General features: G+C 45.8%; 5 protein-coding genes across 6 annotated transcripts; 4 read left to right on the forward strand and 1 right to left on the reverse strand.

The window, feature by feature from the left end:
- Nucleotides 1-2: 2 nt before the first annotated feature.
- Nucleotides 3-5229, reverse strand: utp15 (UTP15 small subunit processome component). The gene is made up of 13 exons (XM_047015679.1): nt 5069-5229; nt 4726-4861; nt 4516-4608; nt 4065-4249; nt 3667-3845; nt 3238-3363; nt 2948-3083; nt 2601-2685; nt 2339-2494; nt 1534-1635; nt 1177-1310; nt 850-908; nt 3-679 (listed from the first exon to the last, which is right to left on the reverse strand). Exons 2-13 carry the CDS (start codon nt 4813-4815, stop codon nt 438-440), a joined length of 1587 nt encoding a protein of 528 aa, XP_046871635.1. The 5' UTR covers nt 4816-4861; nt 5069-5229; the 3' UTR covers nt 3-437.
- Nucleotides 5230-5597: 368 nt separating this feature from the next.
- Nucleotides 5598-8022, forward strand: LOC124463890 (transcription factor BTF3-like). The gene is made up of 6 exons (XM_047015691.1): nt 5598-5684; nt 6357-6425; nt 6515-6628; nt 6796-6997; nt 7408-7467; nt 7591-8022. The coding sequence occupies exons 2-6, from the start codon at nt 6357-6359 to the stop codon at nt 7635-7637; spliced, it is 492 nt and encodes a 163-aa protein (XP_046871647.1). The 5' UTR covers nt 5598-5684; the 3' UTR covers nt 7638-8022.
- Nucleotides 8023-11076: 3054 nt separating this feature from the next.
- Nucleotides 11077-17674, forward strand: si:dkey-88e18.2 (interleukin-12 subunit beta). The gene is made up of 9 exons (XM_047015610.1): nt 11077-11085; nt 11280-11354; nt 13428-13503; nt 13663-13920; nt 14227-14329; nt 14439-14638; nt 14845-14993; nt 15303-15413; nt 17029-17674. Exons 1-9 carry the CDS (start codon nt 11077-11079, stop codon nt 17176-17178), a joined length of 1131 nt encoding a protein of 376 aa, XP_046871566.1. The 3' UTR covers nt 17179-17674.
- Nucleotides 17675-17759: 85 nt separating this feature from the next.
- Nucleotides 17760-21081, forward strand: LOC124463889 (protease-associated domain-containing protein 1-like). Its single transcript, XM_047015690.1, has 5 exons — nt 17760-18044; nt 18890-18990; nt 19134-19243; nt 19450-19617; nt 20211-21081. The coding sequence occupies exons 1-5, from the start codon at nt 17975-17977 to the stop codon at nt 20329-20331; spliced, it is 570 nt and encodes a 189-aa protein (XP_046871646.1). The 5' UTR covers nt 17760-17974; the 3' UTR covers nt 20332-21081.
- Nucleotides 21082-21798: 717 nt separating this feature from the next.
- On the forward strand, nt 21799-24280 carry LOC124463882 (E3 ubiquitin-protein ligase TRIM35-like). Of its 2 annotated transcripts, XM_047015681.1 has the most exons (6): nt 21817-21895; nt 22040-22461; nt 22663-22758; nt 22884-23114; nt 23204-23226; nt 23311-24280. In XM_047015681.1, exons 2-6 carry the CDS (start codon nt 22348-22350, stop codon nt 23978-23980), a joined length of 1134 nt encoding a protein of 377 aa, XP_046871637.1. In that variant the 5' UTR covers nt 21817-21895; nt 22040-22347; the 3' UTR covers nt 23981-24280. The 2 variants fall into 2 exon arrangements, with proteins under 2 accessions (XP_046871636.1, XP_046871637.1); XM_047015680.1 differs by having other exon boundaries at nt 21799-22461.
- Nucleotides 24281-26865: the final 2585 nt, after the last annotated feature.

Consider the following 26865-nt stretch of genomic DNA (forward strand, 5'->3'; position numbering starts at 1 on the left):
TCAACATTTCATTGTTTCTTTATAAAAACTGCACATAGAAATGATGCATAACATGCTCTCAAACTACCAATCAGTAAATGTACACATGCACCTAGTCACACGCGCACGCACACACACAGCAGAGAATAAAGAAACATTAGCTTTGACATTCAAATAAAATTCATTCCATCTTTTTACATCCATAAAAATGGGTGGAATATACATACACACACTCCACCTCATCCTCTCACTCTCCTTTAAAAAAGGATCAGTCACCACAGGGAACAGCTGTACTGCAGTGAGACAGATCCACGTTGCCATAGTGAGCTACCCAAGACAGATTTCAAGAATGGAACATCGCATTCATTCAGTTGTACTCCCGTGTTCCAGAACACGTGTGGAATCAGTTCCAGAACCATACAGGCCTTCCTGTGGCTCTCCGGTCTTCCCCAGGGGCCTCAGGCAGCCTGCAGCTGTGGCCCTGGGGCCCCCACCTCCATCTGGCCCAACCCATTAGCCCTGCTGCTGCCTGGACAAGGCAACTCCTTCTTGGGGAGGCTGGAGGCGAAAAGAGTGTCCAGCATGCCCAGGACCTCCAGCAGCTCCAGCTGGTAGTCTACCTCCTTCTCCACCAGCTCCGACAGACGACAGATCTGTCTGTCCACAATGGAGGACTGCCCAGCCACTGACCGGTAGATATCTGGACCGACAAACAAACACACACACACACACACACACACAGAGAGAGAGAGATGGACAGAAAAGGTTACACACTGAACATTGGTTAGAGACTGAAAGATGAAGCGTTACAGCACGCCGAATGTGTCACGGATTCATGACAACCGTGGACGCCTCCGTGGTCAGACTCACCCAGGACCATGTCGGTGACGTTCGCTAGAACCGGGGCGAACCTTACATCAACCACGTTCCTGCAGAAAGACAACCGCACAGCACACTCAAACAACAGACCAACTCGGTTATACCGCGGTTTGATGTTTGCTTCTTTTTCGAAAACGAGGGCATTCGTATGTGAGCCCCAAATTCACTTTGCTCATCCAAATCAATGTACGGGGGGGGGGATTTGAACATCCTGACACTACCACTGAGCTACACCCCCATATAGTTTGTTTTGTGCCCTAGTATAAACAATATGCCCGCAGTCAGCAGGTTTATGGGGATCCGAGTGGCTCTACCTACCCGATGAGGAAGTGGAGGATCTGGGAGAGCTGGTTTTCGTCTCTCCCCGCGAGGGCATTCCTCAGCTTCCCTCTGCGGTCCAGCTCCTTCATCATCGCCACGGTCACCTCAGGCTTCTTCTGTCTCCTCCATGTCTGACACACACAAGATGAATGCAAGAAATGCAGATTTACCAACCCGCTATCCAACAGTACTCGTGACATCTTGACACGCGCTCCTCTGACCCATCCCTCCACACTCCCAGCAACCTCACTACGGACTCATCCATCGAACCAGGCAGTGTCCGCACTAGCACTTGTCCCTCCAACCCCCTCTGGGCCTCGTCCCTCCCCAGCAGCCCATGGTAGTCATAGTTACCTCCAGGGCGGTGTCCAGAGCTTTGGACACGCTGAACTTCTTCAGCTGCTTGTCATACTTGGCCAGGTGCATTTGGACCGGCCGGCTGACCAGGTAGTCATCCTGGAGGGAAGCAAAGGTGGTGGTGAGGGGGGGGGGGGGGTAATCACAAACAGGACAAGGAACAAACGTGTCAAAACTCAATGTTTGAATAGCAGGATAGACAGTGTCATTAATAAGGAGGATGAGCAGTGGCTATTATGACTCAGGAGGTCATCACAAATCTACGGTGACACTCTGGAAGTCGTGAATCAACAGCAGGGCTGGGGCGACTCAACGATCCATTCCTTTTCCCACGCTCGAATCTTTCAAATGACAACGATACATGTTTTCGATTCTGTTCATCTGGTAGCGAATGGGGTTGACGCATGTTTCCGGCCCCTCCCACTCTATCAAACGAAGGCGGACCTAGCTGATTACAAAACTCCTGTCACCACAAGTTTCGTAACTCAGCTAGCCACCGTTTCCCAAGACGCAATAGTAATTTCCAGTCAAGGTGAAGATGGCAGAGGAGTAGCCACTGCTTCTGGTGTTCCCAGGACAAGCCAGCCAAGGGGGTTGTCAGGGGTTACATTACATTACAGTCATTTAGCAGACGCTCTTATCCAGAGCGACTTACAGTAAGTACAGGGACATTCCCCCGAGGCAAGGAGGCTGAAGTGCCTTGCCCAAGGACACAACGTCATTTGGCACGGCCGGGATTCGAACCATCAACCTTCTGATTACTAGCCCGATTCCCTAACCACTCAGCCAACTGAGGGGTTACCTGTTTGGGGACTACATTCCTGCCCTTGACAAAGACGCGGTACGTCGGCTTCCGCCTTTGTTTGCCGGGCACTTTCTGTTTCTCCTCAGGGCTCTTCCTGTGCTTGACGCTCAGAACGCCATTGGTCATCCCCACCACAATAGTCTGATCATCGGGCTGTGGACAGATACAGACGCACGCGCGCAAACACGTTAACAATCTATTGACGAGACTGGAATGGAACTTGGAAAAGCATGAACGATGGGAGGCGTCATATCCTTACAGTCAAGGCCAGGCTGAGGATGGAGGCCGCGTAGTCAAAGTTGTGAACCACTTTGTAGTTGGTGGTGTTGTAGACCTTCACGTGCCTGGAGAGATGGCAGAAACACACACACACACATGTCTTACATTATCATGTCATAGGAGGGCTCACAGGAACACAGGCCGGCTTCAGTTCAGGGGCAGAGCTGAGTCGACGGGAATGAATGGTCCTGTAGCAGATTGTACTCCCAACAGTTGCTCAATCAAGCTCTCCGAGGAGCTGAGATCATCACTGGACTGTTCGGTCGATGGATCCCCCAACACCTCATTACTCAACAAGGATCCCAGTGTACACACACACACACACACCTGTCTAGAGAAGCAGAGAGCAGCCTCTCCCCGTTGCTACTGAGACACAGACAGGTCACAGTTTTGTGATGGTTCTTCAGAGACACGAGAGGCTGGCCTCCCTTCAACAGGTCCCACACCTTCACGTAGCGGCCCCCTGTGGAGAGGAGGAGGAGCGACAACAGGCATCAACCTCCATCGGAAGCCACAGTTGGTCAACTTCAGAAGGGTTACAAACAAAGATTTTGGATATCACCCTGTCAGTTTGGTTTAATTCATATGGTTTGGGTTTGTGCGGTGTTAGGGTTCACCTGCAGAGACCAGGAGTCCCTCTGTGGGGTAGAGGAGGACACTCTCCACAGGCTGGCTGTGGTCCATGGTCATCACACTCTTGTCTGTCCTCGCGTCAAACATTCGGATTGTGTGGTCGTAGGAGCCTGGGGGGGGGGGGGGGGGGGGGGGGGGGGGGGGGGGGGGACACTGCAAGTCAGAAATTGCCCTCACACACACACACACACACTCTCTGTATCTCTCATGCACACAGAGAGTCAATTTCTCTCTCTCTTTGCCCCCCTTTCTCTCTTTCCACTCTCCCTCACTCTCCCTCACTCTCACTCTCTCTCACTCTCTCTCACTCCCACTCTCTCTCTCACTTTCTCTCACTCTCTCTCACTCACTCACTGTCTTACACACACACACACGCAAGCAACCACAACCGCAGCCTGAGGTGAGAGTCTGACCCGTGATGAAGAGGTCTCGGCTGAGCTTGCTGGCGACGCCACAGCGGATGTAGTCCGTGTGCTCCTGATAGGAGCACAGCTGGGCGGCGTTGGGGATGTCCCACAGGCGGCAGCTGTAGTCGTCCGAGCCGGTGAGGATTTTGTAGCGGTCCGAGGTGAAGTCGGTCACGCGCACAGCCCTGGGAGGAGGCGGAACGCGAGAGAATCAGACGTCGCCCTGCCACCACATCGAACGACGCCCCTTCGCTGGTGCCCGTTTCAGTTCACTGTTTACATTTAGCAGAGGCTCTTATCCAGAGCGACTTACAGTAAGTACAGGGACATTCCCCCCCCGAGGCAAGTAGGGTGCCTTGCCCAAGAACACATCGTCATTTGGCACGTGGCTCTGGCAGACCTACTTTGAGTGCCCTTTAAACATCCTCAGAGCCACCCGGCCGCTGACGTCGAAGAGACGCACCACCGAGTCCTCGCAGCCGGCCACCAGCATCTGGCCATCGGACCGGTAGCGTCCGCAGTACGCCGTGTCTTTGAACCGCGTGAAGGTCTTCACGGGCTCCTGGGAGAACGGCCCATAGATGTGGATCTGGATGGGGGAGGGGAGGGAGGAGCAGAGAGGATGAGGAGGGGAAGCGGGGAGAAGAGAAAGGGCCGGAAAACCGTGGCAAAAAAATCAGATTCTGTTTTTGTTTATTAAAAAAAATGTATGAAGAATTGTGACCCCGGCTGTTCTGCTGAGGTATGACGCTGGGTCACTGTGTTTCACGGTGGCACCTGTCAACAGTCTTGGTTCTGAAGGACTGATGGGATGTTGAATGACATGGTCATGTCAGGGTGGAGGAGAAGACCTACCCTTGTGAAAGCTGTCACTGCATAGTTGTGAGGTGCCAATGGGGAGCAATCAATGTTTGTGATCGCTCCAAACTCCTTTATCAAGACTGGGGACTGTGAAACACAACAACAGGCAAGGATGATTTGACTTGCTGTAAGAATGGAATCCCTCCACATACACCAACAACATCAACATCCAGGTAGGGATTGCGTACATCGTACTAAACGTACCTTATAGTTTTTCCAATACAAAGTATCTTGTGTGACTTTCTCGCCCAACTTGGGGTATTGTTGAATTTTGGTGGGTTTGAATGAAGCCATATCTATTGATTGCTTTTACTTATCTGAAACACGATGAGGCGGCCACCTGAATGAAAAGAGGTTGTTTGACATGGGTTAAAATCACGTCTCGAAACATACAAAATATAATAGAATCTAACTTTGGTTCGCTTGAAACTATATCTGTTCTAGGTAAATACAAACAGCTTGCTAGCTAGCTACGTGAACTAAAGCATGGCTACACAGCAGGCGACATGCCGCCTGCTAATCAGAGATGCTTCAAACTGTAGTTTACCTGATATGGTGGTGTTCCTTAAGTATGAAGAAGTGTATAGCTGCTGTATTTCAATTCTGGCTCAGATCAATGCTTGTTAGCTAAATGCAATCCAAAGTTTATATTCCAAATTAGCTAACACGTTGCCTCTCAGCACACCGGAGGCAGCCATGACATGTGAAAGAAGGTTGCCAGGCAAGTCTTGCACGTTCCACATAATTGTCTAAGTGTCGTGAAAGGCAGTTAAGTCTCTCCAAAAACATTAAATACATACGATTATGTACGTTATTTGACATTCCTATTGTTGTATTCGTTTGCTTTGGCTAATATTTTTATTATTAATGTTTTCCAGTTGAAACGCTCTCAACTCAAACCTGGCAACCCTGTATCTGTGCAACTTTATTTTCCACTCTTTGCTTTAATCTGTTGTTGTCTTTTCTTTCATTATAATGTGTGCTGTATATATGTACAACAGACGTGTAACGTATTTATGTATATGAGTAGTAATTTCGTTGCAGGTAGATTTAATTTCTCACATTTTACCGGGGCATGGTCGTTCAATATTTCGTCACTTCCTTCCTTTCCCTCTTTCCTTCCACCCCTCGTTCTGTAGGTCCGCGTGTTTACACACTCCCAGGTTGGTAACGAGCTGTAAAAGTTTAGGAAATCCATTGATCGTGTTTTTATTTTGTAATATTAAAGGAGAACAACATGTAATTTCCTCAGTTTGATCAAATGTAAATAAAGAGACAAAATTCGTTAGTTTTTCGACCTTAACGATAAATGGGGCCCAGTTAGCCTTACTAACTTGCTACTGTAGGCGGCTAGCTAGAATATTTTTGTACAATTGGAATGAGTAACCCGCCGTGTCTTTTAAATTGGATTGTATTACTGTAATAATCAGAAAAATTATTTTTAGCCAGCTAATCGGACAGATAACTAGCTGCTTTAACGAAAGTTAACTGTTTGGAATTGGAATGATTGGGGCGTGCACTGCATGCCGTGCAGCTGAGCATTCCTAAACACCTACCTACTGTACTCGACCAAATTACGTTTGTGCGTTACTTATCTCAAGCCATTGCAGTCCTGCACCAGCCATTGTTTTATAAACGCTGTACGCTCATTTAATTTGTGTACACTTAACATAACTTATCATAAGAGTTGGATGATGATTCCTTGAGTGATCCATCGACTGAAAAACACAATTGATGATCTCATGAATTCTGACAACATTCTCTGCGAAAATCTATAGTTCATTAGAATGTGTTAGATGGCGTCAGTGTTGAATGTATGATTCGCCTGTCCTCAGATGAAGGAGTCAATTATGAACCAGGAGAAGCTCGCCAAACTGCAGGCGCAAGTCCGCATTGGCGGCAAGGTAGGTGATCATATCCTGTTCGTCATTGAATCAAGTGCTCTGTCAGTGTCGTTGCATTTCAGTATGTTTCCCGTGCGGTTTTGCTCCAGGGTTCTGCCCGCAGAAAGAAGAAGGTGGTGCACAGAACGGCATCGGCAGACGACAAGAAGCTGCAGTTCTCCCTCAAGAAGCTGGGCGTCAACAACATCTCTGGCATTGAGGAGGTAGACCACGAGCTTTAAATGTACCCCCCCCCCCCCCCCACACACACACACCTCATATCTGATACATTCAGTAAACTACAGAATCAGCCTTTATCCTACGCTCTGGTTCCCAGTGCCCCCCCCCCCCCCCCCCCCCTTATGTCGTGTCACGTCTTGGTTTCCCTCAGGTGAACATGTTCACCAACCAGGGCACGGTCATCCACTTCAACAACCCCAAGGTGCAGGCCTCCCTGGCTGCCAACACCTTCACCATCACGGGCCACGCAGAGAACAAGCAGCTGACCGAGATGCTCCCCAGCATCCTCAACCAGCTGGGAGCCGACAGCCTGACCAGCCTCCGGAGACTGGCGGAGAACCTGCCTAAACCAAGTAAGCTCTCACGCTTCTCACACACACACTCTCTCACCATGTCTGTGCATGGAAAGCCACTCTCACACACTGACATGCTTCAGCTGTCTCACACAGTTTCCCAAACCTGACTGTCATTGTGTCCTCATTCCTAACCACCTACTTGACCAAATGACGTTTGTGTGTCACTTATCTCAAGCCATTGCAGTCGTGCGCCAGGAAATGTTTGATGAATGCTGTACGGTCATTTTTGTGTTCACCTAATATAACTTATGATAAGAGTTGGATGATGATTCCTTGAGTGATCCATCGACTGAAAAAACACAATTGATGATCTCATGAATTCTGACAACCGTCACACAACCATGCCCTTTTCTACTGTCTCACCCACACACTTTCCCCACACCTGACTCCTGTCATTGCGTCCTCAGCCGGAGACAGCATGGCCCCCATGGTCGCTGCTGAGGTGGATGAAGACGACGAGGTCCCCGGTACGTTCACGTCCTCTGACCGTCCGCTCGGATTCAGGCACCGTCTACGAGCCAGGCATGCACGCACACTCGCCACGCAGCGAGCTAACGGATGTTCTCGTCTTTCCCTCCGTCTCTTTCTAGATCTGGTGGAGAACTTTGACGAGGCCTCAAAGGACGAGGCCAACTGAGAACCCTGCGTCGGCGCGTCATACCCCAACCTCCCCCACACTCGCGTCCCAAGAGCTGGAACTGTCATTTGTCTTTCACCACGTCCTGGACAGCGGTTGTTCTCCACCTCTAGGTCCAGATGAGCGAAGCCTTACCCCGGGGACTTCTGTCTTGTTCTGCTCTCCCAGTGCACTGTGGGAGATGTTGTTCTGCTCTCCCAGTGCACTGTGGGAGATCTTTTTCTGCTCTCCCAGTGCACTGTGGGAGATCTTTTTCTGCTCTCCCAGTGCACTGTGGGAGATGTGTAGAAAGCACTGTTGTCTCTCCTGTTACTCAACACCAACACCACAACATGTACGGTGGAATCAAATATATCTATGTAATAAAGATTTACATTTAACGTGACATTGCTGTGATTGTCCATGTCGTGCTTTCACGTATTTTGACCATACCAGTCTGATGGTTTGGAATTTAGAATATTGCTGCTTTTCCACTACATTGTAGGACTACCAGCTAAACTTGACAATGCGATGAACTGTTTCGTTTTCCATTATACTGGTTGTCATACACACACCACTCTGGCAGGGTCCTTGTTACACTGTATATAAATTCAGCAAACCATTTTGGGAAAGTGCCCTGTAGATTAAATGTAAACGAAGCTAATATCCAAATCCTCTGACATCTGGGTAGGTGGAGGTTGTTAGTCTGGGAAATGGATGCCTCAACATGCCTGCCACCAGCGAGGGGCCTGACCTGAGCTGGAAGGAGAGAAGAGAGAGTAGAAGGATGGAAAGAGAAAAAAGAGACTTTCTAGTGACAACACACACAGGAAAAGGAATAACCTGACACATCAGTATCAGTGAAAGAGCCTAGTTCATGCAAACGTGATCTGTGTGCGCGTGACAGTAACAATGTGTTTGTGTTCCGTAAACCAGGAGTATTCCCTCCGCGCTGTTGTCCTTGTGTGTCTGGGAATCCCGGACTGGCGTGGGCCTTGTGTTTGGGTCCATTCAATATGACCACTCAGATGAGAGGTTACCCACATGTCTCACACCCACCGTTCCTCTTTTGCTTTCTCTTCTCATCCTCTTCCAGAAACCAGCGGCCCCTCCGTACAGGGGGATTGTTAAGACATACCAGGGTGCCCTAGTCTAACAGACACCCACACAATAGGGCAAAAATGCCCAAGTTCAGTTCCTTGTGTGCTTCAAGAGTAAAAAAAGAAAAGTAGTGTCATTATAAGAAAATGCAATAGTATGGTTATAATATATGTCCCTTTCCTGCCACAGTAAATTTGTTGTTTGTGTGAACTTACATGGCAAATAAAACTGATTCTGATCAAATAAACTCTGTAATATCGTATTGTAAAGAATGTCAGTTAGATGTAGTATGCAGAAAGCAAAAGGTTTTGACCATTGGTCAGTAGGGTTAATATAGTTAATATACCACACCAACTGCTGCATGATAACAGTGCTCCCTAACCCTGACCATTGGTCAGTAGGGTTAATATAGTTAATATACCACACCAACTGCTGCATGATAACAGTGCTCCCTAACCCTGACCATTGGTCAGTAGGGTTAATATAGTTAATATACCACACCAACTGCTGCATGATAACAGTGCTCCCTAACCCTGACACCTAATAGACTTCTTCTGAGTCATCAAAATGATGATTAGTTTAAGTTATTATAAAAGCCCAATGTGTGCCCGTGTGTGTGTTCTGCATCATCTCTCTCAGATGACTGGCATGGCCTTATGTGTGTAGGTGCTTTTGTGTATGTGTGAGTCCAGAAAAAACCTAAATGGAATTTCAGGAGTTCTATTATGCTGTTGTATATCGGCGAGTTGAAAACAATGTCAATATGAGAGTTAAGGAATCACACACTGATAAACTTCAGTTTCTTATTTTATAAATACTGCTACTAATGATCTGATGTCCATTGACTAATACCTGTACAGTTAACATTTTGAGTAGTAAAAGAAGAAGTCCAGACCATACATAGAACTCGTGAGGGCTTCCCCCATCGTGTACATAGAAAAGAGAAGGTGTTTCAGCACAGGTCCCTATGGGACTCCCACATGAAGTGGTGGGGTGATGAAGCAGAAAGATAAGCACACAGACACACATGCCAACCCCACTGTTGTAGTCAAGACCACCTAAACCGAGACCAAGTCATGACCAAGACCAGAGTGTATCGAGAGCAAGACAAGACCAAGACAAATCAGCACTCTTAAATTAGCACCCTGTGCTTATGGCCTATTTAATGTTTATTTTAATTTTTTTTCTTAGAGGCACATTTGTACTTGGCCTCTGCTTTTACATCTCTCTCTCACCCCAGTGAAGGAGCGCGGTACCACAGCGTTTAATTTAGATTTACATTTAGTTATTTAGCAGACGCTTTTGTCCAGAGCGACGTACAGTAAGTACAGGGACATTCTCCCCAAGGCAAGTAGGGTGAAGTGCCTTGCCCAAGGACACAACGTCATTGGGCACAGCCAGGAAACCAGCAACCTTCAGATTACTAGCCCAATTCCCTAACCACTCAGCCACCTGACTCCCTAATTTAACGTGATTAAGGGAGAGGTATGCAGGTGACATGAGTTAACGTTGATGTGACATAACTTTATATTCATCATTAGCTGCATAGCTTTATGTGGCCTGGCTCGTTATCACAAACAACATTTGTCAAGCAACTGAAAAAAAGCATTTGTGAATAATACACACACACACACATCCTCCCACACCTTCAATTGTGGGTGTGCACCCCCTCTTGGCCCTGAAAAGGTCTGCCACTGACCACTGATCAATTAACAATAATAAAGATGACAAATAATGATTACTATATTACTTTTATACTGTTTTGTATGTTCTGAATATAATAAACAATGTTTGATCTTTACCTTGCTATATTAGCTCATGGGAACATGGAACGTCGGGGCGGTTTCTAGGAGCCCTATCTAAAGCCTAAAGAAAAGCTAACATGCACCATGAATGTGGCACCGTCTTTCTATTCTTGTGATGCTATGTTGATTGTCACCCCCCTCTCATATTGTGATTTTATTTAACTGTCCTTCATTTACATTTATTAATTTATCCAGAGCAATTTACAGTAAGTACAGGGACATTCTCCCCGAGGCAATTAGGGTAAGGTGCCTTGCCCAAGGACACAACATCATGTGCAGCGGCCGGGAATCGAACTGGCAACCTTCAGATTACTAGCCCGATGCTCTACCCGCTCAGCCACCTGACTCCCTCCCTGACCTGACTTCATTATGTATTCTTGGTCCAGTCTTCTAAGATGCTCAACTTGAGTGGATCAGACACCTGCACCTGATCTGTAATAAATACTTTTTATATTTGATTTGGTCTTGAACTTGTATTTGGTAATTGACTTCATTGACTTGGTACTTTCACAGCAATTGGGCACAATAAGATACTTCTTCAGCCCTGATACACAATGGATACTGTAGTGTATGAATAGCCTACTTGTTTAAATTGGATATTTGTAAAAAAAAAAAAACACAGAAAAGGTTGGTTAACCACACACACTAATAGGGGAAGAGAGATGGTTCTCTTTTTAGTTCCTGGTATAGGGAAATGAAACCTAGAATACTTCTACAATGTTTGTTTTCCAGTGACTGAAGGACCAGAGCCTTGTAGTGTCATGCCCACGTCCTTGCCCCAGTTCCCCTGTGTGTTCTCTTTGTGTCTGTGATTACCTGTCCCTGTCCCTGGGTGAGTTTTTCAGTTTGCTTGTCTGTTTTAGTTGGTCTCACCTGTGTCTACTTGGGTCCGACTGCGTTTTTCCGGTTCCTTCCGTGGTTAGTCTTTGTCGGATCCTTTCCACGTCTAAACGTGTGCCCTTCGAGTTCCTGTTTCTGAGTATCAAACACTTGTTCTTGTGATCCTGCTTCGGTCACTGCAACTGGGCCCACCCGCTGCACTCTCCCTGTGACATGTAGAGACTCAAGTTACTCTGCATCATTTGTTTTTTGAATTTATTGGTTGCTACCATGAATGACAAAGATAGAACGTGTGGACAGGGTAACACACTTGAAACTCTCTGGTAACATTTCCAGACAGTCCCCTAGAGTTCAGTGATAACCATGCTGTTTTTAAACACAGACAAAGAAATTACTTGCGGTTACACCATCTCGTCATAAAACTCAATGACTCAATGAGGGGAGACGGCACTGTAGATCAGCCATACGTAAGCTTCAAGAACATTGTGTTCAATCATATAGGGGTTGGCTAGCTCAGCTCAGTCCCTTTACTTACAGTTTGCGTTGATTTCTGTACGCTATGGAATACAAGAATCTCAAAAATAGGTAGCAGGTCAGGTGGCTGAGCGGTTTGGGAATTGGGCTAGTAATCCGAAGGTTGCTGGTTCAATTCCCTACCGTGCAAAATGAGGTGTCCTTGGGCAAGGCACTTCACCCTACTTGCCTCGGAGGGGAATGTCCCTGTATTCACTGTAAGTCGCTCTGGTTAAGAGCGTCTGCTAAATGTCTAGGTGTAAATGTAATGTTATTTGTCCCCAGTGCAATTAGGTCGCAGTCAATTTTTTTAAATTTATGGTGTTATTTTTTTATATGATGCATGATGTGTATACTGCTATCCAAGTAACACAGACCAGCGGGGCATAAGGACCACCATTGAATACCAAACCTCAAACCACAGATGACTAGATAGTAAGTGACTAAATAATAATAGATGACTCTACACTGTACACTCCTCTGACGAAGTGAGAGGTGCTATTAACTCCCAACATGCCTCTCATCAATGACATAAATGAATGTTGTCAATATATGCAAATATGTGTGTATATGTGTGTGGTTCGGGCAGAAGACTGCAAAGCTCCGTCTAAGACATAGACTTTAATGTAAATGATTGGTGTTGCCGTCATGCTAGCTGTCCAGCGACCACTGTTCAAAGGAAACCCCTGGGACTCCCCTCAGGCCGCCCCCCTCCCGTGGATACTCACCATTTTTGCATCTTTGCCTTCGTATTCAAACAACACTTTCATGAGAAATGCAAAAGGGAGTGATTGCAACACGCCATCCTAGACTGCACAATGAATAACCTTGTATTTCCTATCTGGTCAATCAGCTCAGCTTCTGTGTCATTTTGCCGATGAACCACCCCCTGACATCGTACAGCACATGGGCGCTTGAGTTTCAACGCTTTGGGAAACGAAATGTAGGCTGATTATTACAACGTAATAGTTGTATTTAACAGTCGCGACCGTTTACTGGTGATGAAAAAAAGTGTTGCATTAAGTTTTCTCCTTGTCGACAACCATAACCACCCACTGCCATTACCCAAATACCAGATATAATACCAAATATCAGTCATACAAATTGTGCAACGAAACCCCCAAACCGCCCCCCCCCCCCCCCCCCCCCCCCCCCACCCACACAGTTGTGAGATTGAAGGCTTGAGGTGGGCAAAACCGCGACACCCACATTGCTTATTAGGGTCATGTAAAACAGAAGAAACTTTAACAGTTTAACTAACTGTCCGCTTGATCGCTGATCTGTCTCTGTCGAAGCTTGGAATAGCAAGTTTGCTTTAGCATGGTAAAAAGAGCCGGAGGATAGACAGTCGCTTGTTAGATTAAAACATGGCATACTTTAACTGGGATGGCAATCATCGATGATTTTTTGGCGCAATTAGTGTCTAGTAGTAAAACAAATTCAGCATTCTTATAGCATTAAACACAACATCAGTATTTTTGTAAATAATATCAATTTCTGCTTCATTAATTCAGCATTGTATTATTTGTCCATTCTCGGCTGGCATCCTCAGAATATTTCAGGACCATGGGTCTTCCTACTGCTCTGCACACATGGGGCCCACGGACTCACCTCTTTCCCCGACAACTGTAAGTGTGTGTGCGTGCGTGCGTGCGCGTGTGTGTGTGCGTGTGTGATTGTGTGATCTACATTCTATTCTTTTTGTGACTTTGCTCTCGTCATGATTATGAATGCCCTCTCACTCAGGCGAACGATTTGTTTGTGTGTATGTGTGTGTGTGGTGTCAGTGGTCGTAGGCAAGCGTGAAGGCAGCGTCACCCTGAACTGTCCGACAGAGCTGGAAGGTGAGGTGAAATGGACGCATGAGCGCGGCCCGGACCCGTACCCCCTGGACGAGAGCGATTACGACATGGAGGGGCACAGCCTGACGCTCTCGGACCTGGGTGGCCCCCTGCTGGGGGAGTACAGCTGCTGGGGCCAAGGTGGCAAGCTGTCCTCCTCATACGTGCTGCTGGATGCTGAGGAAGAGGAGGAAGACACCACTGGTAAGTGTGTGTGCGTGTGTGCGTGTTTATGTGATCTACTTTTACATATTTCTCTGATCTCTAATCATTTTCATAGACTTTACTACAGAAGCATGTTCAAGGCTTGCATTGTGTTCAATACAAATAAGATGTACCTCTATCTCTCTGTCACACCTCGCCCTCCTGTACCTGGTTACTATACTGTCGATTCTGTTGCTTTTGGCCAGTATCACCCGGTCACTGGCCTGGTTCCTGTGTTGATACAATTCCTTTTCCTCCAGTTTTGCCCCTATGTCCTGTCTAAGCCCCTGTTGTCTGTGTGCGCAGAGTCTCAGCTAAGCTGCCGAGCCAGTTCCTACAACTGCTCCTTCACCTGCACCTGGAGCAACAGCGAGGTCACCGCCCTGCGCCTGGGTCTGGGCCCTGACTGGTACCAGAACAACCGCAGCACACAGAACATATCCTGTACATACCAGTACACATCCACACGGACGGACCTGTCTCACCGATCATCATTTGCCTCCCTTTTATGTCTCTAGTTTGGAGGGTAAGCCTTCCTGCTCCTGGGTCAGTCCCAATACCAGAGACCCCGAGGGACTCGAGGGAGGCTACACCTTCACCATCCTCCACCCCTTCTCAGCCTACGCTGAGGAGAGCACCGCCTTGCTGGTGACCGCAGAGGCCATCGACGGCCGCTCATACTTCAGGGAGACCAAGCAGTTTTACCTGAGGGACATTGGTGAGTAGGGCCGTTTGCGCGGAGTTTGTGCTTGTGTGTTCGTGTACGTGCGTGCGTGCATGTGCGTGTGGAGATGAAATCCTGAGGGGTTTGAGACCATTTTCAGCCCTCCTTCGTCACAGGTGAAGCTAAGTACGCTAACTGGCTGAAGTGATGCATTTGTGAGTTTGTGACTCGCTGACAGAGGGTCCTTTGCATATTTGCAGTTCAACCTGATAGCCCACAGAAGGTGAAATGTCGGGTGGAGAAGAAGATGTTAAAGGTCACAGTGGAGCCTGCGCCCACCTGGACCACGCCCAGTAGCTTCTACCCTCTGGAGCACGAGATAGAGTACCGGAAAAAGGACGACGGAAAGGTACTCAACCAATCCTACTGTACATCCTGACGTTAGATACAGAAACGCATACTATACATTGTTCCATTATGTACGGAAACACAGACATGCACCAAAAAACACATGCACTCTGTCTAGAAAATACTCTCACACAAAATCAGATTCACCGATCTGTGGAATCAATTAATGAATCGATTGATTAATAGATTAATGAATTAATCTCTTTTATTTTTCCTTTCCCCCTTTCTCTCGGTCTCCCTCCCTCACTATCTCTCTCTCGATATATCTATTTTTCTCTCTCTCTATAACTTTCTCTCCCTGTCACTGCAGGTGGAGAGTTCGACCACTGGCCTCATCCCGAGGGAGGTGAGTGAGCTGAGGGTGCGTTCCAGAGACCCTTTCGTCGAGTCTACCTGGAGCCAGTGGAGCCCCTGGAAAAATGTAACCCACTGAGAGATTTCCTCCCTGACCTTGACTCTGTCCATGGCCTTTCCTTCCACTGTCTCCCCTTGTCACTCTGTACGGTTACACTCACCCCTGCCTCCCACTCCTTCTGCATCCTCACCCCTGCCTCCCCCATCTCCTCCCTGGATCTCAGCACTGTCACCCTCACCCCTGTCCTTCGACGTTGTCACACCTGTCGCACCCGTCTCCCTCTCTGTGCCTCCAGCTGGCACACTCACCACCCTTTACCCCCATGATTGGTTGTTTATTTATCTTTTGTAAAACGTAATTGCTATATTATTTAACTATTTATACGTGAATCTATTTATATATTAATTTATCTATCAATTAATTTATGTTTTTTGTACATGTAATTCATCAGTAGGCCTATAGACACTGTGAAATGGGTTTATCATTATAATTAAGATATTATTCAACGCAAAAGAAAATGTTTAAGGTGGTAGTGAACCATAATCTATTTGAAATACCATGGTATTTCTCTTATATAATGACAATTTAGGCTATAGTCTTGAACTGCAGGGTCCTTTCAATGGAGAAGAGCCTGGTTAGGTTAGCGAGCCAGTATATACAGTACAGTGTTGTGGTGTGAGATGTGGCGCTGTCTGACTTATGGTGTTTCGGTGTAACCTGGTGGTTTGGTCTCCCCCTTGTGCGTCACAAATCATCTGGCTATTAAAAGCCTCTGTGTTTCCTGCCCTGTACTTCTGTTTCCTTGTTTATTTGTGTGCGAGTGTGTGTTTTGTCTATTTATATACATGTGCGTGCAACACCTTATTTCAGCATTTTCACACTGTGCTTTTTCCCCATATTAGAAATGCTATTTGTGAATGTATTCATCATTAGGGCCTGTCCTTCTTGAAAAGCATATGATGTCAACTACTACACTGTGCCCCTGTGGTTGCCTTATCTCAGTCATCATTTCCCAGTTCACACGTCGCGACTAGAATAGGGTTAGAGCAAAACTAAGATAAACAACCAGCAAGGATTACAGTTGGCTGGTTTCTTATGACCCACAGACAACTGTCATCCCATCCCAACATGCTGCCCTGAACCACATTTGTTGTTATCCTAAATGATTATAAAAATATATTCGTGCTCAAAGCCAAGAAATTCAATCTCACTACAATCATGGGTCTCTGGAAACAAGTTGTAGCCTATTCCCAGATTACACGGTCTGTGTGGTTATAAGCAAATCCTAACAGCCTGTTTATTAATTTCACAAGACTACCAAATACCAGCAGCAGTACCCCTCATGTGACATTAGATACTGTATACAGTACAGGTATACAGGAGTAGCACTATATATTCATATTCTTACATCGATATTGTAGGACTACTTTCATAATCTTACATAGCCTTGATACTGTAGGACTAGGACTACATTCTTGCAACATATCTAATGTACACTAGTTACTGTATATGTCACACTATATGAGTTTAGTTGCCTTTGTTATTTGCCTAGATTTGATGCAAACTGTGTCTTTGTAAGGAAGTTTACTCATTCGCAGAACACATGCACGAAGCGCCGCAACCTCAGACGCACGTATGAACAGAGCGAATGAAATCTTTACATCTACACTTTGATTGACAGGTGCATTTTAAACACGAAGAAAAGAGGAAAAGGGGTTGTAAATCGAATGATCGAACGACCTGCTGCAAAAACAAGACAAAGAAAAGTAAAAGAAGAAATTTGGCCCATGACAACGCTGTTTTGGTGCCAATTACCATGGCAGACAACTGACAGCTGCGGGAAGCAAAAATTATTTTTGCATGCTTTATTGTTGTTTGTTAACCTTAGATAATACATGTGTCTTGATCCCAAGGCTGAAAAAACTTATTATAGTCTGACTCTTACTTGTGTTTGAGTAGAATGTCCGGTTACAGCTGTAACCTAGTCTGTTTCCTCCAAATAGCATCCCCTTTAGTTTTATCTGATTCCAGACAAGATATATCTCAGTTAGTCTTTGATGCATTTACAATTTTTGTGTTATTTCACCTGCTGCTAGGCCCACCCTCATTGATGCTTTACGCTAGCCTATAGGCCTATATTCAAATATATTGTTGCCTACCTATACACACTTACACAATACAGTTCGTGTTAAAAAAGGTTTATTATTTATCTAATATCTAGGCTACTGATTATTTCTGTATTTGGAACTGGTGGGCCTAATTAATGGTGTGAACGCAATCAGTTGAGAGAGGCTGATAATTGACGAAATAAATTAATAATATATGAACAAAGGTGCGCTGCTTTTCTTCATGTTCATTTGTGTGCTTTGTCCTGTCAACGTGTACCGCTCATAGGGTACTACTACCACTTGCAAGTGTTATTGAATGGCTTTGGCTGTTAGGAGACGGGCTTTAAGATTTGTCCATACAGAATCGGGAACGCATTCTCGTTAACCAATCGCTGTAGATGTGCCATTGTCAAGACCCGCCTACGTATACTATAAACCTTCGGAGATATCTTTCTGATGAAGTCGTATGAATTATTATCATTGACCAACTGAAAATACTTAATTAACGTTGTAACTACAATGGAGCTCATGAGACTTTGCTGGTGCATATATCTTGGCAATGTCTTTATACATTGGTGTTGCGTCTCAGGTGAGAGAACCTTTTATCTGACTTGCTAGCTGGATATGTAGCCTAAATAGCTAGCTAGTGCTGACTGTGGTCAGTGGGCTACTGAAACTGTTCATCTTACACAAGAATTAGCTAGTTAGCTTGCAATTCAAGATAATTCAGCTGGCATTGTTACGATTTCTTAGCTCCTTCCGTCAATAGCTCCCTGGCTATTAAGCAGTACTCAGTATGCCATGTATCGTACATAGTCTAAACTCAATTGCATATATAGTGTCGCAGGGATGACGTTTTATTGTAGGCCGACCCGGAAGTGAGTGTTGCATTTCTCTCGACAAAAAGCCATATGGGATTTTTCCATTGTCTTTTGGATTATTGCTGAAAATAAACTCTGTAGCGAACATACGTTTATGATACCTACACGTTTTGTTCAGAAAGATAATCCTCACCTATTTACATAACGTTGTATGAGTTTTGAAGCGTAATTATAATTGCCAGAAATTCAAAGGTAACGTAGCTGTCTATGAACGAACTACACTACGGTCGCATGACTTTTACGTCACCACAACCATGTTTGAGACTTCTTATTTCGCACTTCATCAAGAGTTGGCTAACAGTACGGTTGTTTAAAAAAAAATAATACTGTAGGCATTATACCTTAATCACAAATGAGCCTTGCATTACAGTGAGCTCACCAGAAGTGCAATACAAGTTATCTAGCGCCACAGTCTATATCTCATAAATATTTCTACATGGTTCCGAACCTCTATCCCAACAGCAAACACAGTCAAATCAACATCTTAAAGTGTAAAAAATACAAATGAACCCCCCTATAACTCACACATTCCCATTCCCCTCTGCATGTCCAGGTCTTGGGGTCAACGAGTTGTTATATTTCCGAGTGATCAGCCCTGAGGACATAGGCTACATCTTCAGTGCTGCGCCCGCCAAGGATTTTGGAGGAGACTTTGTGAGTGTGAGAAAGCAGCCAAGCCAACAAGTCTTCCTTGATCTCCCCTCATCCCTTTATCTCTCTCTCTCTCTCTCTCTCTCTCTCCCCCCGTTTCACTCTCTTCTTGCTCACTCTCTCAATCTCTCTCCCCTGCTCCGCAGGTGTCTTCTTATGATGAGATCTACTTGGTGCCAGCAGAACCAGCCGATGGATGTTCAGAGCTCCGGAACAGAGGACTGATTCACGGACAAGTGATCCTCCTGGAGAGGGGGTAATGATGTGTGTCTTGTGATGCACTGACTGAACCTGAACTCTCTCCTGAAAGAAGTCGTGTGTGTTTGTGGGGGGTCATCGTGTGTGTTTGTGTCTGTCTTTGTGATGCGTCGATCCATCGGAGAAAAGGCCGTCTCCATAACTCACGTGCCTCCTCTGCCTGACGGCTCCCAGTCTCTCACCCTGCCGTGTGTCCGTGTGCAGGGGCTGCTCCTTTGTCCACAAGGCCCGAGCCGTGGAGGAGGCCGGGGGCGCAGCCGTGCTCATAGCGGACGACGCGGCGGACAACGACAGCCAGTTCCTGGACATGATCACGGATGGAAGCACAGCCAAGCCCAGCATACCCGCTCTGTTCCTGCTGGGGCGGGATGGGTAAGGGATCCTGCTCACTGGCTCGCTGGCTCGCTTCCTCGCTGGCTCGCTTCCTCGCTGGCTCGCTTCCTCGCTGGCTCGCTTCCTCGCTGGCTCGCTGGCTCGCTGGCTCGCTGTTGTCCTTACATTGATGCATTTAGCAGACACTTTTATCCAAAGCGACTTCCAAGAGAGAGTTTCACGAAAGTGCATAGGTCACTGATCATAACAACGAGATAGCCCCAATCGTTGCGGGTAGCCAAACATGAAGCATATATTGCGTAACCAAATAAGTCCCATAGGGAAGAACAATAAGAGCATGTTGTTAGACAAGTTACAATTAAACAGCAAAAACCTTAAAAGTGCAAGAGTGTACCTGTGGAAAAAGCAAGCAACAGTAATACATTTCACAGCGAGTACAATCATTTTAAGACTGTTACAACAAACCAACAAGAGCAACACGTCTTTCAATAAGAGTCATTATGATCCTGTGGGGAAAACTAACATCCGGCCCGGCCAATCTATTGTCCTTGACCTCTCCTTCTCTCTCCCTCATCCTCCGACACTCTGCCTATCGCTTCGCCCTCTAGTTATTGTGTTTGTCTCTCTCCTAGATTGATGATCAGAAGGTCCCTCCAAAGACAAGCCCTGCCCTGGGCTGTGATCTCCATTCCTGTCAATGTGTCCTCACTGGCCTCCTTCCCTCTCAAACAGCCCCCATGGACACTGTGGTAGCCCGACCACACACACACACACACACAGGCACACACGCACACACACAGACTACTTGCACATTCAAACACTTTAGCCTCTGTAAGTGCTGGGACCAGTCCAGTTGATTAAGAGGGAGAGACTGACAGTATTAGTGTCTGTTGACCCTGGATTCCGATTGGCTGTCATTAGAGTGGAACTCTAATTATCACTTTTCTGACATCCTACACTCTCATTGGCTATTATTGGGAAGGAACAACGCCGTCCTGGATTTGGATTTGCTTAGACTGTGACTTGAATTAGCATCCTGGACTCTGGTTAGTACTGGAGAGTTCTCTTAAAGGGACACGCACGGACACACCTGGTCTGGGGGTCGGCCCATTGCTGGATGATGCTCTGAGTGGACGACTTGAACGCCGAAACGTCTGCAGATCCTCAGATCCCACTGAGATGGATGGTGCTGACTCCCACGTGGACCTGTGAATAGGTGGAGACTGGATGGTAGTGGGCAGGTGGTCGCCAGACTGATGAATCATCTTTGTGTGGCTGTTGCCAGGATTAATTACAGGTACATGACCTGTGTAACAGGCTTGATTATGTTTGTGGATTGATTAAAACCCAATTGTGAAAAGTGTAACGGCACACCTGTTAAATCAAGGGCGGCACCGCCAAGGACTGTCGACTGCTGACCCGTACTGTACTGTACTATTGTAGGTCACATGACCAGCTGGTGTTGCTGTAATAATTGTGTGCTACTCAGGTACAGTCTGCTCTGGGGTCCGGGGGGGGGGGGGGGGGGGGGGGGGGGGGGAGGTAAATTAAGGAGGGTCTAAATTAACTGTTTTGTTTGGAATGAATCTATTTAGGATAAGAATTTCAGTAAATATTCTGATGTGTTTGTGAGGAAAATTAACTGTTATTTGTACTGCTTTCGTCACTCTTGAATGTAAACCCTTCAACAATGACATTTCCTGACTTAAATACGACGGATGCTAAATATGCATACATATAGAACAACCACAATAATACTTCTGTAGTGGTCACACGCACCTCAAACAATACTCGAGGCCAGTGAAACATCAATTTCACAATGTTCACATTGTAACTTGTTTCAGCATTTTAACACTGAAACAAATTGCAAGTTCCCAAGCAAAATTTAACTCAACAGCTTAGGGATGTCCTTTATTCTACTGTTGGGTATTATGATGTATAGTTTTTGTAGTTGTTTAAACTTTCAAATGATTACACTAAACGGTGAACACCACACCGACACACCTACAATATGAATAGCTTACTCTTTGAAATCTCTTTATTTGACTTGTTCATGCAGTCTGAAATATTGATAACTTAAGTGAAGACATTCCGAAATCCATCCTGTGATTAATCTATCACTGTTGAAAACCTTTCCTACCTTACCATGACACGATAGCTTCTTCAGACATCCTGCAGTCCTACAGCGCCATCTAGAGGAGTGAGAAGGAGTTAAAGGTAAGGAACATAGGAAGGGGATGAACTAGTGAACTGAAATTGAAAGTCGATTTCCAACAACGAAGCAAGACGCCATTACAGGGTGTGAACTTTTAAAAAGGTAAAGAGGAAACTCAATTGTTCTGGTCAGAATTACAAGATAAGTATACTCTGCAGTAGGCTATATTTCAATATTAGAAGCAGCATTTTTCAGAAACCATGGCTGAGAAATTTGAGAGTTACTTGAACTGTCTCGTCTGCTCAGAGATTTTCAGAGATCCTGTGTCTCTGGGCTGCCACCACAGCTTCTGCTCCAGCTGTCTGACTAAGTTCTGGGATCAGGCTAAAAACAAGAACTGTCCAGTCTGTAAGAGAAAGTTTTCTAAAGAGTTTCCAGATATTAACTTTTCATTGAAGGATTTAGCTGACTCATTTGCTGGGAGACAGAAAGCAGGATCATCTGAAGAGAGGAAAGGAGAGGAGGAGGTGGTGTGTAGCAAACCCTCAGAGGAGTCTAAGACAGTGTCTGGTGTCGTCAGAGAGTCTGTGCTCTGCAGTCTGCACAGTGAGAAGATGAAGCTGTTCTGTCGGGAGGATAAAGAACCCGTCTGCTTGGTGTGTCAGACCTCCAGGAAACACAGATCTCACACCTGTGTCCCAGTAGATGAAGCTGCCCAGGATCACAGGGTGAGAGGAAGAAGTCAGATGAACATGTTTTTTTTTTGATCAAATACAAGGACACTTTTGAAGTGGTTAAAGTGTCCTTTAATGCATGATACCTGTGTAAAATATTTTTCGTTTCTGTTGCCACTGCACAATAACTTACAATCTCTATTTTCTGATTCATTATAGATTATGTTTGTAAATGTATGTCATGTATCATTTCAGGAAGAAATCCAGACTGCCCTGAAGCCCTTAGAAAAGAAGCTAGAGGACTGTAATGAAGTTAAACTAACGTGTGAAAAGATTGCAGAACACATTGAGGTACAGTACAGTACATGTTAGCCAATGATGTGATCAAAGGGCTTTGAATCGATCAGTAAAGATTTGTTTATTATGAAAAAACGAATGATAAAATGCTTATGTGAGGTATTTTCTGACTCTAACAGACCCAGACACTAAACACAGAGAAGCAGATAAAGGAGAAGTTCAACAAGCTTCACCAGTTTCTACATGAAGAAGAACAGGCCAGGACTGCAGCTCTGAGGAGAGAGGGCAAAGAGAAGAGTGAGACAATGAAAGAAAAGATTGAGGGAATAAATAGAGAGATGGCCTCACTTTCAGACACAATTAAAGCCATAAAGCAGGAGCTAAATGCAGATGATGTGTCATTCCTGCAGGTAAGGATGTGTTTCAGTTGACAATTCATGCTAATCTGATACATGGTTTTGATAACAATGTTTATCATTGCTCTTTTCTGTTCATTCAGCACTTCAGAATCACAGAGAAGAAGTATGTGAATTTATAATTAATCTTTTATTTGTTTCACTTTTAATCTCTACCCTCATCAACACTGATCATGAACATTTGTTCCAGAGCCCAGGTCACACTGCCGGATCCACAGCTGGTCTCAGGAGCGCTGATAGACGTGGCCAAACACCTCGGCAACCTGACCTTCAGAGTGTGGGAGAAGATGAGGGGGGTGGTCAGCTTCACTCCTGTCATTCTGGACCCCAACACTGCACCTTCCTGTCTCTCTCTATCTGAGGATCTGACCACTGTTAGACAGTCAGGCTCAAAGCAGCAGCTCCCTGACAACCCAGAGAGGAACACCAAGTACACCACTGTTCTTGGTTCTGAGGGGTTCAGCTCAGGGAAGCACAGCTGGGAGGTGGAGGTGGGGGACCATCCTGTCTGGAATATAGGTGTGGCCAGAGAGTCAGCAGACAGGAAGGGGGAGCGTTATGTATCCCCAGAGGATGGAGTCTGGTGTATAGAGCAGAGGAGGGGTGAGTACACTGATGTCCTGGGTAAGACTCTCCCTCTGAAGAGGAGACTCCAGAGGATCAGAGTTCAGCTGGACTGGGACAGGGGGGAGGTGTCCTTCTACGACCCTGAAGACATGACTCACATCCACACTTATAAAGACTCCTTCACTGAGAAACTCTACCCATGCTTTGATATTGGAAAAACTGGTGATGCCAAACACCCTGACCTAAAGATCTGCCAATCAGAGGTGTCTGTGTCTGTGATGTCATCCAAGTGAGGTGTGAGGTAGTTGTAGTCCCACTCCTCTGAACTGCAGTGGTCAGGTTTCATGTTGCTGTTCCCTGAGGAAATGAACCTGGTTGATGATGATGATGATGATGATGATGATGATGATGGTAGAACATGCAGGAGGAAGATACCCCCTCTCTGCTCTGTTGGTCACTCATGAAGGATGTTAAAGTGCAGTTTGAGAATCTGATGGTTGATGACCTGGTGGGTGATCTGCATTTGACTCACAGGTCGCTGGTTCACATGTCACCCTGTACGTTGCTTTAAATAAAAACATCTGTTAAATGAACACATTATTATGTAGTTATTGTTACGATTAACTTGTCAACCAGTCCACTCAGGTAACAGATGATCCTACATGTGTCACATCCAGTATGAAGGTGTTGGAGTTGGGCCTCGGCCCTCATACTGGGTCTCTGTCATCTGCTGCTTCTATGAGAAGTTAGGATGTAGTACTGGTGGGTGATGTCATACCTCCAACATGTCAATAAACTGTGCATGTGAGTTTTGAAAGGAGGCTTAGCCTAATCATGTGTATTTAAATATCTAACGGGAGGTCGGCTGGAGGGGTGGGGGGGAAATATATTACCGTTCAAATATCTTTGTAGAGGCATTATATATTAGCCTGGTCCTAACCAGACCCTCGTACATTTCATTTGTACAGAGGGTCTGGGATCTCTCCATTGACAAACGTTAACTTCCTTGAAGGCGAGTCCTCTGTTGAAGTTTAAAACTATGGATCCGCCCAGAGCCACTCTGATTTGCCATAACCAATCGCAAGCGTTCGCCTTAGCCAACTCCTTCACCACTACTGTAACGGAGCTAGCTGCCGTAGCTGGAAAATCAAACTTTTCCTGAACCCCGTGGGGAGGAGGGCCACATGGCCACCAACAAAACTCAGCAAGGAATGTTCTTGCTCCGGCTTTAACCTATATTCGGCAGCGTTGCCACAACTGCAGAATAGTTTCGCTCGCATCTTTCTCCGACGCCATTACTGAACTACTCAAACAAGTGCACGACATTAACGTCATCGTTCTCAGCCACTCCCTCTGTTCGCTGATTGGACCTACAAAAAACGTGTTTCTGGAAACCGACTTCAGAGCCGAGCTCCCAGACCTAGTACAGAAGCAAAATCCAAATTGAGCGGAAGTACGTAGGAGGGCAGAGCCAGGCTAATTATATATAATGACTGGATCTATTAGTTCTGTTCTAATGTAGTAATGACCAGATGTGTGGAAGGACATTAGATTTGCTGATACCCAGCAGTGGGTACTCAGGTACACAGGTACTGGGACCTGGGACCTGTGCTGGTACTGACTTCACAGAGCCCTCCCCTGTCCATCTACTCAGAGGGAGAATGAACAGCTATTCCACCCCTAAAACACCTTTCAGATAAACACAATCACCAAGGTGGCTTCTGCCTAAACAGGAGATATACTCTAGTGTCTGGCTGCAGCGCTGAGCGTCCTCCTTGTCTCTGAGCAGGTGGGCAAACATGACCACCAGGTGGTGCTGTACCTGCTCCAGCATCTCAACCACCAGGTCGTCTGGAAGGACTAGAGGTCTGCTGGAAAGCTGAAGATGTCTTCGATGATGATTGATGATGATTTACTTTATTGATCCCCAATGGGGAAACTGGTTTGCCACCATAGTCTGTACAACATACAAAACAGGAATACAGTAACAACATAAAACAAGCATAGTCACAGGGGGAGTGTGGTCCACTACCACAGTAAAAATAGAAGGTTAAAACAGGGAATACATAACAATACTATGATGTGCAAATGAGCAATGTGCAGTAATACAATCAAATCAAATCAAATCAAATCAGCAGTCATGATTAAAAAGCCTAGCTGCTGCAGGAACAAAAGACCTCCTGAATCTCTCTGTAGAGCACCTTGGTAACAGGAGACGTTTGCTCCTTCCACTTCTAACAAAAGTGCAGTGCAGGGGGTGGTCGTCATGTGACAGGACAGTCCTAAGCTTCCTCCTGGTTCTCTGCTCCGTGATGACCTCCAGAGAATCAGGGCTCATACCAATAATGGATCCTGCCTTTTTTATCAGTTTGTTGACCCTGTTCCTGTCCTCTACTGTCAAGCTGCCACCCCAACAAACAACAGCATAAAAAAGGACACTTGCAACAATACCGTGATAAAAAACATTAAGAAGTGATCTGCTGATTTCAAATGACCTGAGTTTCCTTAAAAAAAACAATCTGGACTGGGCCTTTTTAAAAATGACACTGGTGTTCAATTTCCAGTCAAGTGTACTGTCCAGATGTACACCAAGATATTTGTACGAGGGGACCACCTCAACTGACTGTCCCCTAATGAGGATGGGGGTTGCCTGTGCTTTTTTCTTTCTAAAATCAATAATGAGCTCCTTCGTCTTATCAATATTAAGAATCAGGTGGGCATCCTCACACCAACTGACAAAGCTATCAACTTCTGTTTGGTAAGCCGTATTGGCATCTTTAGTTATATAGCCAACTAGGGCAGAGTCATCCGAAAATTTTTGTAAATTACAAAGTTCACTGCTATGCCTGTGGTCAGAGGTGTACATAGAAAATAAAAACAGAGATAGAACCGTACCTTGTGGGGCCCCAGTATTTGTGGTAATAATGCCAGAGCTAGTACCATGAAGCCGTACAAACTGGGGTCTACTAGTGAGGTAGTCTGTGACCCATGCAACAGTGGAGCTGTTGAGGTTAAAATTTAAAAGCTTGCTGGCTAAAATATGTGGCTGCAGTGTGTTAAAAGCACTAGAAAAATCAAAAAACATTATTCGTACAGATGCATAGGTTTGCTCCAGATGGCTGTATACTCTGTGCAACAGGTAGAGGAGGGCATCGTCCACACCCAGCCCTTCTCTATA

Source organism: Hypomesus transpacificus, unplaced genomic scaffold (genome assembly GCF_021917145.1).
Source record: "Hypomesus transpacificus isolate Combined female unplaced genomic scaffold, fHypTra1 scaffold_31, whole genome shotgun sequence".
Classification (NCBI taxonomy): domain Eukaryota; kingdom Metazoa; phylum Chordata; class Actinopteri; order Osmeriformes; family Osmeridae; genus Hypomesus; species Hypomesus transpacificus.

Excerpts from the sequence above, each read along its gene's own strand:
- utp15 (XM_047015679.1), bottom strand. The coding sequence starts at position 4,815 with ATGGCTTCATTCAAACCCACCAAAATTCAACAATACCCCAAGTTGGGC. Across the intron at positions 3,846-4,064 it reads ATGTTTAAAGGGCACTCAAA|GGCTGTGCGCGTGACCGACT; the intron begins GTAGGTCTGCCA and ends GCCTCCTCCCAG. Across the intron at positions 2,686-2,947 it reads CTCTCTGCTTCTCTAGACAG|GCACGTGAAGGTCTACAACA; the intron begins GTGTGTGTGTGT and ends CCATCTCTCCAG.
- LOC124463890 (XM_047015691.1), top strand. The coding sequence starts at position 6,357 with ATGAAGGAGTCAATTATGAACCAGGAGAAGCTCGCCAAACTGCAGGCG. Across the intron at positions 6,629-6,795 it reads ACATCTCTGGCATTGAGGAG|GTGAACATGTTCACCAACCA; the intron begins GTAGACCACGAG and ends GGTTTCCCTCAG. Across the intron at positions 6,998-7,407 it reads GGAGAACCTGCCTAAACCAA|CCGGAGACAGCATGGCCCCC; the intron begins GTAAGCTCTCAC and ends TTGCGTCCTCAG.
- si:dkey-88e18.2 (XM_047015610.1), top strand. Across the intron at positions 11,355-13,427 it reads TTACCTGTCCCTGTCCCTGG|AATATTTCAGGACCATGGGT; the intron begins GTGAGTTTTTCA and ends TGGCATCCTCAG. Across the intron at positions 13,504-13,662 it reads CACCTCTTTCCCCGACAACT|TGGTCGTAGGCAAGCGTGAA; the intron begins GTAAGTGTGTGT and ends GTGTGGTGTCAG.
- LOC124463889 (XM_047015690.1), top strand. The coding sequence starts at position 17,975 with ATGGAGCTCATGAGACTTTGCTGGTGCATATATCTTGGCAATGTCTTT. Across the intron at positions 18,991-19,133 it reads AGGATTTTGGAGGAGACTTT|GTGTCTTCTTATGATGAGAT; the intron begins GTGAGTGTGAGA and ends CCTGCTCCGCAG. Across the intron at positions 19,618-20,210 it reads TTCCTGCTGGGGCGGGATGG|ATTGATGATCAGAAGGTCCC; the intron begins GTAAGGGATCCT and ends TCTCTCTCCTAG.
- LOC124463882 (XM_047015680.1), top strand. The coding sequence starts at position 21,994 with ATGGCTGAGAAATTTGAGAGTTACTTGAACTGTCTCGTCTGCTCAGAG. Across the intron at positions 23,115-23,203 it reads ATGATGTGTCATTCCTGCAG|CACTTCAGAATCACAGAGAA; the intron begins GTAAGGATGTGT and ends CTGTTCATTCAG. Across the intron at positions 23,227-23,310 it reads TTCAGAATCACAGAGAAGAA|AGCCCAGGTCACACTGCCGG; the intron begins GTATGTGAATTT and ends CATTTGTTCCAG.